This window comes from Colobus angolensis, unplaced genomic scaffold (assembly GCF_000951035.1).
Source record: "Colobus angolensis palliatus isolate OR3802 unplaced genomic scaffold, Cang.pa_1.0 Scaffold8, whole genome shotgun sequence".
Classification (NCBI taxonomy): Eukaryota; Metazoa; Chordata; class Mammalia; order Primates; family Cercopithecidae; genus Colobus; species Colobus angolensis.
This window is the reverse complement of record NW_012121820.1, coordinates 15177545-15192868: the sequence shown is the minus strand read 5'-3', so window position 1 is coordinate 15192868 and position 15324 is coordinate 15177545. Positions and strand designations below refer to the sequence as shown.

General features: G+C 51.4%; 1 protein-coding gene across 2 annotated transcripts; it reads left to right on the top strand.

Annotated features, from left to right (window-relative positions):
• Window positions 1-1453: 1453 nt before the first annotated feature.
• Window positions 1454-8017, top strand: ADIG (adipogenin). 2 transcript variants are annotated; one of them, XR_001000351.1, is made up of 3 exons: window positions 1454-1626; window positions 5534-5762; window positions 7655-8017. XR_001000351.1 is itself a non-coding variant. In XM_011929053.1 (3 exons), exons 1-3 carry the CDS (start codon window positions 1503-1505, stop codon window positions 7686-7688), a joined length of 273 nt encoding a protein of 90 aa, XP_011784443.1. In that variant the 5' UTR covers window positions 1454-1502; the 3' UTR covers window positions 7689-8017. The 2 variants fall into 2 exon arrangements, 1 of the variants encoding a protein (XP_011784443.1); XM_011929053.1 differs by having other exon boundaries at window positions 5534-5648.
• The last annotated feature ends 7307 nt before the right edge of the window (window positions 8018-15324 follow it).

The window sequence follows — 15324 nt, the reverse complement described above, 5'->3', positions numbered from 1 at the left end:
AGTCCATTTTCCCAGACTTCCTCTTGTAGGAATTTTGGCCATCCCACAGCTGGGCTAGACTCTCGAAAGCTCTCCCAGCCCCTCCCATGCTCTTATTTTTTCCTGTTACTGGCCCCATGCGCCCTTCTCCTTGAATTGGTGTCTTTTCCTGTAAGGGGGTTTTCTACTCCATGTTTCTCCCTAGGTTTACTGCCCACTTCCTGCAGCTGCTCCCTCAGCCTGGACCTGGGTTTGCCTTTCAACAGGTGCTTTTAAGTCATGAGATGCTGTAGTCTCAAAATCAAGCCTGTGTCGGAATCATTCTGGTTGCCTATCAGTGTGTTGAATCCCAAGCCACACCCCCACCCCCAAGAGATCTGAGGAGACGAAGGTGAGCCTGGGAATTGGCATGTTTAATAAATACACTCCAGCACCCACCCATCTGCTGGCAGCTTTAGGCAGGTGGTCCAAGGGTCCTTTTGGAGAATACCGTGCAGCAGTCACTCCAGTGGGAAGTCCGAAGCTGCCTTTCTGCCATAGTCTGGCACATGGAGGTTTACTGAATACTTCATGAGTGAACGGATGACAGATAGGAGAAGATGAGGATGGCCTGTGGAAGTGTTCTGGCCACTCAGGAGATAAAAGAACAAGATTCAAGTCGCTAGAAGCCCCTCACAGAAAACCCTAATAAGGAGAGGCACAGAAACTTCCAGATTAAGTAATAATCATTTATAGTCATTTAATCTAGTAATCATTAGAATAATCTGTGTGTTAGATTTTAAAAGTTTTAAGTGGCAGCCCAGTGACCAATCCATCCTGGCAGACGTTTGGTTTAGCCAACAGTGCTTTAACGAGGTTTGATCCAATATTTTAAGCTTGGGAGATATCACATAGAAATCTAGACTTTTTGCCTGGCTTGGGAAAGTTAGGAGTCCTGCAATAATGGACCTGCATTTCATTCATAGCAGTTATTGGTGGGAGCTGCCATCACTGCATGCTTAGGATGCAGTAAGCTCCACCCAGTTTGCCACAGTCCCCAGCACTCCCACAGTGTGGATGTGGGCACACACAGCTGGTATTACAGGACTTGGGGACCCGGCTGGTTCCTGGAGGGGCTCTGTGACTTCAGGTATATGAACACCGATCCCGAGGGTAATTTTTGTCCCATCTGTTTTTCTAATTTAACAAAATTATCTCCATCTTACAAGAAAGAGGGTCAGAGGGGTGTCATGAACCCAATAGCTACTGGGCTGAGATTCAAACCCAGGCCTGCCTGGAAACCTGGGCTTTTTAATTCTCAGCCAGACTCTGGCTCACTGCCTCGCTTCCCACCCTTTCATCCAGGACACTTCTCCCTCAGAGTGTCCCCTGCATACTTTGCCTTAAGGACACTGTGACTTCCTTGTTACATCACAGCTCAGTCACAATTGGGCTGAGAGCAGAGCATGGCCCAGCCTGCCAGGTCCCCTGGGGCAGCCCTGCCAGCCCAGCCCAGGCTGGCCCAGCTTAGCCACACATGCACCATGAAGTACCCTTTGATGCCGCTGGTGAACGACCTCACATTTTCTTTCCAGGTTTTCTGGTTCTGCCTCCCTGTGGGTTTGCTGTTCTTATTGATCATCTGGCTACGCTTCTTACTTAGCCAAGGTGAGCTGCTTACCCTGCCCAGGCAGGACCTTAATCCTGGAGCTGGGCAGGTGGCCGAATAGGCCAGTGTGTCCTGAAACAGCTGCAGAAGGGGCTCCGTGCAGTCGTTGGAAGTGCTGGCTGAGGTACAAGCCGTCAGCTCTTCAGTGGAAAGGACTGGTTTGGTTGTTCAGGGTTTCTTAACCTAGAGTTCGAGAGTGAGTCCTAGAGTTTGAACCTAGAGTTCGAGAGTGATCTTTTGAACAAATGAGAAAGAGGTTATGCCTCCAGGAGATGAACTTCTAGGTGCCCCTTTCAGCTGGGGCACAAGGCTCTGTGAGGAAAGCGTGGGCTGGATTTCAGCTCACTGCTCACCCTCTCAGTTGGGTGCTTTTGTGCAGTAAACAGCTTGCACAATGGGATACAGCAGCCTTAGGCATTTTTCAGGTACCTGCAGACCACTCACTGTTTTCTGCCTAGGTCATGTATCAGAAAGGATCTGGCTTCTTTGGGAGACAGGCTCATGGAAGCCAACTGACATTCACCCTGACCTCAGCATGGGAGCAAGAGGAGCAAGAGGCGGGACCAAGCTGGCTGTGGAGGAAGCTAGGGGTGGCTGGGCCAGGCTATGGCCTGGCTGTGTGGCAGGAGTGGGACTTACGCTCCTCTGGCCTGTGTCTCCCTGAGCATCCCCTTCAGCAAGAGGTCTCTTCCTGCTGGGCACAGTGGCTCACGCCTGTAATCCCAGCACTTTGGGAAGCCAAAGTGGCCAGGTTGCTCCAGCCCGGGAGTTGGAGACCAGGGCTCGGCAACGTCTCTGCAAGGAATACAAAAATTAGACAGGTGTGGTGGCATGCGTCTGTGGTCCCAGCTGCTCAGGAGGCTGAGGTGGGAGAATTGCTTGAGCCTGGGAGGTCGAGGCAGCAGTGAACCAAGATCATACCGCTGTACTCCAGCAGACAGAGTGAGATCCTGTGTCCAAAAAAAAAAAAAGGCCTCTTTGTGGGGGCCACTTGATCAGTGCAGCACATGTTGCCAGCAATGGTCACATGTCGTTGAGGCAGGGTGAGAAGTCCCTCCCCACACCCCTACTAGCCCCATGATCTCAAATGTAGGGACTTGTAATTGTGTAATTATTGGGAGTTCCTGGCAAGAACCTGGGATGCCCTCTTGTCTCTAGAAAATGTTTATTTAAAGTGTATTCTCCTCATAGTCGCAGGGTAGACCACAGCTCTCCCTGAGGGGTACAGTTCAGGCATTGGGCCCCACAGCTGGTGGGGAGTCAGACTTGTTTGCTACTGGTGATGAAAGCTGTCTCTCTGGAGTCTGGAAGACACGGGTTCAGATTTCATCCTTTTTTTGAGACAGTCTCACTCTTGTCACCCAGGCTGGAGTGCAGGGGCATGATCTTGGCTCACTGCAACCTCCGCCTACTGGCTTCAAGTGATTCTCCTGCCTCAGCCTCCTGGGTAGCTGGGATTACAGGCGTGTGCCATCACACCTGACTAATATTTCTATTTTTAGTAGAGATGGGGTTTCACCATGTTGGCCAGGCTGGTCTCGAACTCCTGACCTCAGGTGATCTGCCCATCTCGGCCTCCCAAAGTGCTGGGATTACAGGCATGAGCCACCGCACCTGGCCTCATCCTTGCTTCTTTTATTATTATCTTTTTTTCGAGATGGAGTCTTGCTCTGTCGCCCAGGCTGGAGTGCAGTGGCGCGACCTCGCTCACTGCAAGCTCCGCCTCCCGGGCTCACGCCATTCTCCTGTCTTAGCCTCCTGAACAGCTGGGACCACGAGTAGCTGGGACTACAGGCGCCTGCCACCACGCCTGGCCAATTTTTTGCACTTTTAGTAGAGACGGGGTTTCACCATGTTAGCCAGGATGGTCTGGATCTCCTGACCTCATGATCCACCCGCCTCAGCCTCCCAAAGTCATCCTTGCTTAATAGTTCCTAATAATGGTGAACCTATTTGCAACACTGACTATGTACCAGGCCTTGTGCTAAACACTGGATATGCATAATCTTATTTAATCCTCAGAATAACCCTGCATAATAATACTTATATCACAATTGGGGAAACTGAGGCTTGGAGAAGAGAAGCAACCTGTCCAAGGTCATACATCTGTGAACTTAAGAAAGCTAATTGTCTGCCTTCAAATCCTGACTCTGCCAACTACCAGCTGCATGACGGTGGGCACCTCTCTGAGCCTTGCTTTTCTCATCTACAAAATGGAGACAACACTGGTACCTGCCCCTTGGGGTTGTGACAGGCTCCAGTGGTCGATACATATCAGGTACTTACAGGGCAGGGCACACAGTACACATACACACCTGGCACATGGTAGGCTCCTATAGGCTGAGAAAATCAGCCAGCCAGTGCTGGTTTTGTCCATGTGGGAGGAAATGTAGGCGGCGTGGCTTTGGATGCCTTCTTCAGAGCGGAGACATTTCTCCTACCAGCATTCACTCTGCTTGGAGGCCCAACTCCAAAACCATCCACAACTACCCCACCCCAACCCCAACCTCAGGACTTTCTCCTGAGAGGCTCTTTACTCCCTGGTGTCATGTGGCGTTTTGAAGTAAGTCCTTTGTTAATTTTGCAACGAAGAGAAACCATCCTTAAAGTGAGGTGGGCATTCCTCCCTCAGGTTCCCCATCTTCTAAAATTCCCGATATTATTGTGTGTGTTTTGCGCTTGTGCTGGGAACTGACTCAGTGTCGGGGTTTGGAGGGCTAAGAGGGGTCAGGCCACCCAGACCTGTGGTTTTCTATTCTGCTGTGGATTCCTTTATTGGAATCAGTTTGCCTGAAATCCAGTTTGAAAAGCAGACAGGAATAGCTCTGCTGCCTCCTCCCATCCCCACCCCTCCAACACTCCTGCTGGCTCCTCAGGGCAGTTTCAGGCCTCAGAAGACAGAGGGTTAAGTGTGGAGTACCCAACAGGATGCACTTTCCCAAGTCGAAGGAGGAGCAAGTGGGGAGGAAAGGGGAGCTGCCTGATGAAACTGGCACAGTTAACCCTCATTGTCTGTCTTCAGTTAACCCTCATCCTAGAAGATGCTGATATTATGCCCATTGTGCAAACAACCTTTGTTACTTCCCTGCAACTAGTGAAACAATGCAAGAGTTCAGTAGGAAAAATAATCTTCCCCATCCCCTCCTTTTCCTCACCTTACCTCCCCAAGATGAGTCTGTCAGCAAACTCGTGCACATGCTTACTAACGTGTGCAGGTTTTCAAAAAGAATTGGGGAAGGGGGCAGCATTTGCCTTTCAAAACAAAAAGATTCTACATTTCTCTTCAATTTGCTTATAATATACCATAGATACCCTGCAAATCAGAAGATGCAGATATGATGCAAACATTTTAACAGCTTCATGACAAGCCGTCAGACGGAAGGTCTGGGTCTCCCTGTGGTGTGACTGTGCCACAGCTTAGTCACCCAGACCTCTTGTGATCTGTGGACGTGGACACAGTTTCCAGGCGTTTTATTGTTCATGTGTGTGTTTCACCACAAAACAGTGCTACAGTGGAGATCCTTGTGCCTGTGTACTCAGATACTTGTTAATGAATGAACTAGTGGACAAATGCCTGGAGGGGTCAATAACTGTGTCTCTTCACTGCCTCCTCCTGGACCATGCCCAGTACGGTATGGCATTTGCTCACCTCTGTGTCCTCTCCTCTAGTAGATGGATATGGCCATTTTCTGAGTTACAGGAACAGCCTTCTTTCTTGGTCCCTGGTCACCCTTTAAGGCCCTGAAGACTTCCTGAGGCTTCAAGGCTGGCTCATAGGATTCTGCCTTGGCCCTAGCCTCAGACAAGGCTGCAGGGACAGCCAGGCCTGCCAGGGGACTCCTTCCTGGGTCAGGGGTGGGAGACAGCATGTGATCAGCCAAGAGGCCTTGCCTCGTGTCTCCACAGATTCAGAGGAAAATGACTCCGATGTATGCTTGGATTGGGAGCCCTGGAGCAAAGGCCCGGCCGAGTTTTGCTGGAATGGGACACTCCACGGCCAAGAGAAGGAGAGGCCCTGCTGGTGAGCCTGCTGTGCCAAGTGAGGCCCTTCCATGGGTCAGGGGGAGCCCCAAGGCCCACCCAAAAGCTTGGACAGCTGCTATGTGGGCAAGAGGCTGCCTCTACCATATTAGAGGTATATGCTCCCTGGCCATACTGAACAACGGGCTCTCTCCAGCATGTGAGAGCCTTCTGCCTCATTGTGGGGCAGACCTGGTGTTGCCCTGTTGGAGGACCAGCCCCCTGTGCCACAAGGAGCCTTTACAAAGGTCCCCTACCCTTTACCCTAGGGCCTCACCCCCCACCACTCTCCTGACGGTCTTTGGCCAGCCATTCCCTCAGACATCTGCATGAGGCGCTCCCTCACCTCCAAGGTCTTGCTCTAATGTCACTTTTTAAGCAGGGCTCCCCTGGCCACCCTATTCGATATTGAAGCCCCGCCCCATCCTCCGTATCCTGTTTCTTACCTGCTCTACTTTCCTTTCACTGTAGTACTTGCCGCCTTCTAACACATTTGATCATGGCTGCATCCAAAGCCCCAAGACACTGCCAGACACACACTGGAGGCTCAGTACATATTTGTGGAAGGATGACATGATATGATTATTATTGTTACAATGCCTGGTATCCTTGGGGGCTCAACAGGTACCAAGGCCTGTCTTAAGTAACCTTCCACAAGCTTACTTATGAAATCTTATGACGGGGATATGATTCTCACCTCCATTTACAAATGAGAACATTTACAAATGAGGCACACACATACATACTCTCATGTGCGGTGTCAGGGCAATCAGATGTTGTACCCAAGAGCCTTTGCACCCATTGAATTCCTAGAAGGCCTCAGCCATTCCAGTAGGGTTAGATGCCATCTCTATACCAATGGCCCCAAAATGTGTGTGTGTCATCTAATCTCCTCCCAAGCTTTATTATCTGTCTGCTTGACACCCTCTCATGCCTAGAATAGGAATCTTGATTCTCACTGCCACCCAGCAAGCAAAACAGCACCTTGATCTTCTGCTAGCTTTTCTTCATCTCCATGAATAGCACCACTGTGGACTGATTCTGTTGCTCGAGTCACAAACCCGGGAGCCAGCCTTCTCGCCTCTCTCTCCCAGCTCAAATCTCCTTCTCTCATGTGTCCACCTTTCTCTGTCTCCTTGGCTACCATAGCCTGCCCTACTCTGAAGCTGGTTCATGCAGCGTGTTCACTAGCTCCCCACCCTGCCTGAGTGGAGGGAGGAGGTGGTGAAAAGAAGGGCCCCTCACCTACCTCAGTTGTAGTGATTTTTAGCCTTTTGGGTCCTACCTCGACCACTGAGGGCCCTTTTCCCAGGAAAACTCATGCCTATATATGCCCTCAGAGATTTGTGGACGGGGCCAGTTCCACAGATGTGTAACCTGCAGCGCCACAAGGTCCCAGGCTCAGAAGGGTCCCAGGCTTGGTTTCATGCTTGGCTGTTGCTGTGTTGAAATACTTAATTTTTTAACAAGCCCCCCCACCCTGTGTTAATTTGCTGTTGAACCCTGTGAATTATGCAGCCTGACCTGTTTTTATATCATTTGTGGCATGAGAAAAGATTTTCAGACCCTGCACAAGAACCCTATCCCATCTATCCAGAGCCCTTCCCACCCCCATCACTTACCCGCCTCTTTCTTTCTTTTTTCCCTTTTTTTTTTTGAGACAGAGTCTTTCTCTGTTGCCCAGGCTGGAATGCAGTAGCACAATCTTGGCTCACTGCAACTTCTTTGTCCCCGGTTCAAGCAATTCTCCTGTCTCATCCTCCTGAGTAGCTGGGAGTACAGGCACACGCCATCACACCTGGCTAATTTTCGTATTTTTAATAGAGACAGGGTTTCACCATATTGGTCAGGCTGGTCTCGAACTCCTGACCTTAGGTGATCCACCTGCCTCAGCCTCCCAAAGTGCTGGGATTACAGGTGTGAGCCACTGCGTCTGGCCTTACCCATCTCTTTCTTACTCTTTTATCCCAATGGCATCCCTAGTCCCAACCTTCCTTTTGTTTCTAGTTTGGTTTTCGTGGAGTCAGCTGGGCAGTGGTAATGGCAGAAGTGGATGGGAGAGACTTGCCAGGGGGGCAAGAGGACTTTGGCAACTGTGGTGCCTCCCTGGAACCCCCAGCTCATCTCCTCTTCAGACCCACATGTGAAAGCCTCCAGAGGACCCAGCCCTTCTCCAGCATCACAGATGACCTCCAGCCCTCCAGGGAGCCGCCCGAGTCTGGGAGGGCATGGGAGCAGTGAACCGGGCCACTGGGAGAAATTGGCCAATTTAATTCAGAGAGGTCTAAAAGCAGGGCTGGGCTGGAGGGTGTGGGTCCATATTAAAGAAGCGAGGGGCTTCCCATGCCCGGGGGAACCCTGACAAACCTACCAGGCCTGACCAAGTCATTCATTCAACCAGCGCAGGTCTGAGACTCAGCCCTGGCCCCGATTCAAGCCATCTAGGACCCTCTTGGGAAAGCCCAACCCTTTTCTCCATCTGTTCAGTGGGGATGGGGGGCTTGCTCTGAACTTCCATTCTCTGATTTCAAACTCACTCCTTGATTGGAACTTCAGGCTGATCTTAATAACAAATATTTGATAAATAGCTGCAGAGTGTCTACCAAGTGCCTAGTTTGTTAGGAGTAGGAATAGGTATAAAAGTAGCTCACATTTAGTGAGTGCTTACTACACGTCAGACATTTTTCTATGTGTTTTATACATACGATTGCTGGCCGGGCATGGTGGCTCACACCTGTAATCCCAGCACTTTGGGATGCCGAGGTGGGTGGATCACTTGAGGTCAGGAATTCAAGGCCAGCCTGGCCAAAATGGCAAAAACTCCATCTCTACTAAAAATACAAAAATTAGCCGAGTGTGATGGTTCATGCCTGTAGCCCCAGCTACTCGGGAGGCTGAGGCACAAGAATCGCTTGAACCCGGGAGGCGGAGGTTGCAGTGAGCTGAGATTGCGCCACTGTACTCCAGCCTGAGCAACAGAGTGAGACTCGGTCTCAAAAAGACAAACAAACAAAAAAACAAATACATACGATTGTTTTTAGCCCTTGTAAGAATTCTGCAATGTAGGTTGGTTACCTCTGTTTTACACATGGGGAAACAGGCACAGAGCAGTTACTAAGTTGCTCAGAGTCACACTGGGAGAGTTGACATTTGAACCCAGGCCCCATGACTCTAGTACCAGGTCCCATTCCGCTATGCCAGTTATTCCCCAGGTGGGGTTCTGGGGGAGGTATGGTGGGAGGCGTAAGGTTCCAGAGGCTGCAGGATGATGGGGGTCAGGGGATAAATGGACAGACCCTCCAAGGTACCAACTGGGCATCATCTTTATCCCTTCTTTCTCCCTCACTCCACACCCCACCAGCCACCACAACTTCTAAATGTCCAAAGGAGAGAGAATTGAGCCCGAAATCTTAGCTTGTCTCCTGTCCTTTGCTCTCCTGGCCTTGGTCTCTGCTCTTTCTGCCCTGTTGGAATGATCCACCCAAAGCACCAATTGGGACATGTCCCTTCCCAGCTTCACACCTTCCATGCTTTCCGTTGTCCCTAGGCTATAAAGTCTGAGCTCCTCATCAGGTGCAGAAAGCCACCCTTCGGGATTTGAGCCCCACTGAATTTGCTGGATGAGGTTTCTATTCTTATGCACAGGCTGCAACGAACACTCTTGAATCTAAATCCTTGCACACAAGTGTGCTTCTATCCAGAAAACACATTATGAAAGGAGAAACTGTTGAATATAAGACATGTATTTACATTTTTCAGCCACTGCTAAGTTGCCCGACCAAAAAGTGGCCCCAAGGGTATGTTAGAAGTACCTGTTTCCCCAGCCCTTTGCCCCGCTGTGCAATCCCAACATGCTCTCTTACATACACACACGCGCACTATCACACAGCCTCATACACTCACACACACACCCTCATAGACACACACACTATCCCACACACACATCCTCATACGCTCACACACATCCTCATGCACTCACACACACACCCTCATAGACACACACAATCTCACACACACCCTCATACGCTCACACACACCCCCATAGACACACAGACACACACCCTCATACACACACACACCCTCACAGACACACACACAGACACACACCCTCATACATACACAATCACACACACCCTCATATACTCACACCCTCATAGACACACGCACGCACTATCACTCACACACCCTCATAGACACACACAGACACAGACACACCCTCAGACATGCACACTGTCACACAGACACACCCTCACACACACACCCTCATACAGACACATACACACACTCACACACACAAACCCTCACACATGCACATTCACACACTCATACACTCACATGCATATACACTCACACACACCCTCACACATACAGACACACTCACATACTCCTACACTCACACACATGCATAGACACACCCCCCACACATACACTCGCTACACTCACATTCACATGCATACACACACTTATGCTCTCACACACCCTCACACATACACACTATCACACACACACTCATACACTCACACACATGCTCACAGACACATGTCCGCTGACACGCATACCCTCACACATACAGGCACGCTATCACACGCAGACACACAGACACTCTCACACACTTACACATATACACACAGTCACAGACATACTCTCATACACATACATATACACTTACACAACCTTACATATACAGACACACATACACACATACACCACCTCATGCATACACACTATCACGCACTCTCACAGACACACACATGCACACACGCACTCTCACACATTTAAATATTTTGTTTTCAATCAGGCTGTGGCATTTAAATGAGAATGAGGAAGAAACCTGGGCTAGATGACACACATCCATAAACACGCACAGTCACACACACGCACACACACTCACAACCCTCCCTTCTCCACACGAGCTTTGCTCCAGCTGACGAGCTTTTGTCACCACGGGATTTTCCTGGGAGCTGCAGGGGTGGCATTGAATGAGGCCTGTTGGCAGCTCCTCCTTGTGGCTGAAGCTCTGCCTGGCGTTGTCTACATTGTCGCCAAGTGCCCCGTTCTGTGGAGTCTCTGTGCACTGCTTACTTGGCCCTGCCCCGCTGTGCTGTGAGGGGCTGCTGGGCCATTGTTCAGCCTCCCTTCTGGCCTAGAAAAGCCAGTGGAGCCCCCCAGCCCTCCTGCCCCACCTGCTGAGGAGCCGACTGCGAGGAGAGTAAGTACAGTGGGCGCTGCACTGGGGTCTGGGGAGAGCGTCTGCCATGCCCCTGGAGCCTTTGAGGCAGAAGGCAGATGAGGCCGCTCCTCAGGGCCCTGGGCAGGTGACAGCTCTGGAGGACACTTGTGGGGAGTGTGGAGAGACGACTTCCCTGCTTTGGGTGAGGGCGGAGACCCCGGGCCTCTGTGGATGTGGACAAGGTCCCCATTCTGGCACACACGCACACACATGCACACTCATACAGAGGAGTTGGGCGTGTGACCGGTAAACGCATCCTGTGACACTCTAGTCACAGGCTCCCAAGAGACATCATCCCCACGTAGCAGCCACGGCTCACTGAGTGCCCACGCGTTATCCCACTGGATTCTCACAACAGCCCTCTCAGTCGGATCATGGTTCCATTTTCAGACGAGGAAACTGAGATTCAGACAGGTTAAGTAACTTGCCCAAAGTCACACAGCCATGAAGTGGCCCATTTTTCTGACTCTTAACTGGGATGTGTGTCTCCAGATCCACAGGGATACCCTTGGCTCCTCCTAGCTGAATGATGGAGCTTAAGGCTGCGCGGTTGATGTTTGTAGGAAACTCAGGTGCACTCAGGACAGTGAACCTGTCTCCCCAGGCTGAGGAGCACAGGGAACCTGCGAGGACAGTCACCAGCATGACATGGGAGCACCGCAGGGGCGTCAGCAAAGCAGGGTGCATCTGACGGTCAGTGCATCTTGTTGAACGACACGCCCCTTGTAGCATATCTTCTAGGCACAGGCTTATTTTCTACCCCTAACCCTGGGGCCACAGGCCTGGACTCCTGAGTGCAAGCCCCCCAGCCGCCCATCACCATCCCATTCAGCCTCAGTGTCATCGTCTGCAAAACAGGGCCAATCCCCTCTGCATTTGTTTCCAGGAGCTCCCATGACAAAGTGTCACAAGCTGGGTGGTTTAGAACAACAGAAGCGTGTGGGCTCATACTTCTGGGGGCTAGAATTCCACAGTCAAGGTGCTGGCAGTGCCAGGTTCCCTCCAAACCCTGCAGAGGAAGGAGCCTTCCTTGCCTCTGGCAGCTTCTGGTGGCTCCAATGTGCCTCAGCTTGTGGCAGCATCACCCAGCCATGGCCTCTGTCCCCCCATGGTGTCCCCACTGTGTGCCTTCCTATCATCTTCCTGATATGCATGCCAGTGTCTGGGACCGATTTTCCCCTTTCAGAGGAACACAGTCTTATTGGGTTAGGGCCCACCCTACCAACCACATTTTAACTTGATTCTCTCTGTCAAGACCCTGTTTCCAAATAAAGCCCCATTAAGAGGTACTGGGGCTTAGGCATTCACATGTTTTCATATGTTTTTAGCAGGAGAGTTCGACCCATAACACTCTCTTGCGAGGTTATCATGAGGATTGAATGTGGTAACACGTGTAAAGCTCTGAGCATGGTGCTTGGCTGGCACTTCATTCCATAAATTGCTTTTGAAAGAAAAAAGTTGCCTGGGCATGGTAGCTCATGCCTGTAATCCCAGCACATTAGGAAGCGGAGGTGGAAGCATCATTCGAAGCCAGCAGTTTGAGACCAGCCTGGGTAACATAGTGAGACCCCTGTCTCTACAAAAAAAAGAATAAAAAAAGCCTGGGTGTGGTGGCACACACCTGTGATTCCTAGCTCCATCCAGAGGCCGAGGCTGGAGGATCGTTTGAGCCTAGGAGGTCAAGGCTGCAGTGAGCTATGATCACACCACTGCACACCAGCCTGGGTGACAGAGTAAGACCCAGTCTCAGACAAGAAAAGAAAAAAAGAAAAAAGTTGAGCACCTGGAAATTAGATGCTCCATGTACATTGTGTGCCAGGCCCCATTTAAGTGCTTGACAAGTATTATCCCTCGGAATCCTCACAACCACCCCTCAAATCAGGCAAGTTTTTCATTTAAATGATGCAGAAACTGTGACTCAGAGAGGTTAAGGCATTTGCCTGAAGTCACACAGCCTAAGTAGCAGAGCTGAGGATCAGCCCCAAGCCTATGAGGCTCCACTTCATCACACTACACAGGACCACGCTGTAGTGGGGAGTGGGGGGCTGCTTGGAGGGGCAGAAAGGCAGGGAGGAAATGCTGAGCACACAACATGCAGGCCCTGGGGGACTTTCTGGGTCTGAGGGGCCTAGGACGAGTCTCTGCAATAGTGAGAGGCCTAGCTGATGGCAGGCTGCCTGGGGAGGTGCTGGCGAGCTGCCAGGGTGCAGGGCCAACAGGTCTGAGCCACTCCACTGTGATCTAACCGGCCAGGCCGATACTCTGGTGGGGGACTGGGACAGGGCTCAGCAGGAGATAAGGAATGTTGCCCTGAGCATGGGTATCCTCACTTCTCCAGGGTTCATTCTGAGTACATGCGGCGGCTCTCCAGGAAGCAAAGAGGGCACTTCCTTATGGAGGCTTGAAAGTGCGGCCATACAAGATTCAGGCCGCTCTCTCTTCCTTCCTGCTTTCTTCTGAAGGGTTCCTTGCACCTAAGGAAGGTGACAATGAGCTAGATTTTCAGTTCTGGACTAGAAGTTCATTTACCTAGGACTAACTTGTTTACTCAAGCGTTTATTCATTCATTTACTCTTCCACCCATTCACCTAATGGCTCAGTGATTCATTCATTCACTCATGCTCTCACATATTTATGCCCACAGCCATTCACTCTTCCACCTGCCCATCCACCCGTTCATCCATCCATCCAAGCATCCATCAATCCATCCATCCATCCGTCCATCCAACCATCCATCCATCCATCCATCCAACCATCCACTCACCCACCCATCCAGCCAACCACCATCCCCTCATTCAATTGCCCTGCCATTCATCCCTTCTCTCATCCCCCATTTTCCCAACCAATCTTTCATTCTTTCTTCCATCTATCCATCCATCCACCCAACCTCTATTAAGCACCTACCATGTTTCCCACACAAAACTCCCTATGGCTGCCAAAGTAGTTCTGCACCCACTTCCACTGATAATTCACATACATATTGGGCCCCAGCTCCTTGGCCTCCTGGTGGCGTGGTTCCCTTGTCTCCTCCTCAGGAGGAGGCTCAGGAGAAGTGGATAGGTGGTCTTCTGCACAGCCCTAGTCCGCAGGTTCCAGCCAGTGACAGCTGCCTGAGACTTGGGTTTTTTCAGGGCCCTTTGTGCTACGAGGCCTTTCCTCTCTTTAACGCCAGAACCATGCATGCTCCTGGCCTCTGTGGCTCCAGTGGGGTCCTGTTTTCAGTTTTTTGGGGCCCATTTCTTGCCTCCCTCAGTACAGAGCAGAGCTTCAGACTGTGGGGACCCATAGACTTGGGGGCCCTCCTTGAGGAGGACTCTGGGGCCTCTCTTCTTGGAGTACAGGCAAATATGCTGCCTGGAAAGACTCACTGACACCCGGAGCCTTAGAGGAGGGCAGGGTGGGCCTGGGCAATCTGGGGACGTCCATGGCATTCCGTCCTGGCCAGAGGGCAAGAGAAGGGGCTCATGGTCCAAAATGGATGCCGGCAATAGGACACTGCCAGGGAAGCTGGCAGGAGCGCGTCTCATACATCCCCCAAATGCCCTACTGCTACGCCTTGGCTTGTGTCCTTGTCGGCACCTGGAAACCCCTTCCCACTCCCCACCCTGACACTCAGCCTCTGCTCTCCTCTCAGCTGAGTCCACACACTCCTGCTCCTAGATTTCAGACTTTCTGGTCGCTGCCCCCAGGGCTCCTACAGAGCTCCATAAAGATTTGCTGAATGAACGAATTCAAGTTCTCATTTTAAAGATGAGGGGGTTAAATTCCCCGGGTTTCCCCCTTCCCCAGCCTTTTCCCAGATAGTTCCTTCTCCTTTACATCCCAGCCAAAAGGCCAATCCCGGGAGGCTCTCTGGATGCCCCCTCACTTTGCCACTCCCATTTCCTGCTTCCTTCCTATCCTCCCGCCCTCATGCCCAGGTCCTGCTCTCTTTACACCCTGACACCTTCCTGCTTGCTCGTTTCCTGTCTCCTGGCAAATGTCACCATCCCCATTTCACAGAGGAGGAAACCGTGGCTCAGAGAAGTCTCAGAGGGAATAGCCCAGCCAGATAAAAACCCCTGGGTGGTGAGCACTTTCTTCCACCCGTATTAGCCAGGTGCTTTATTCATGTGGTTTTACTCTGAAATCGGGATGGCTGTAGGTAACAATAGCGGCCATGCAAGTCATATTTCATGACAGTTTTTGAAAGGCTCTGTTTCTACTTGGCAGTTCCAGTGCAGGTGGGCGGGACTCAGGGGCAAGTGTGTGCCCCCGCGTGCCTGCCTGTAGGTGGCCCCGGCCAAGCCAGCCCCGCCCCAGGAGGAGGCTGGACTTTCATCCTGCGTGAGGGTGTGTGGGAAGTGGGTGTGCCACGGGGCCTGCCTCACTCCTCCCTCTCACATTGCCGACCGAGTCAGTCTCACTGCAGCAGCACCACGTCGGACCGGGATCCTCGAGGTGCCAG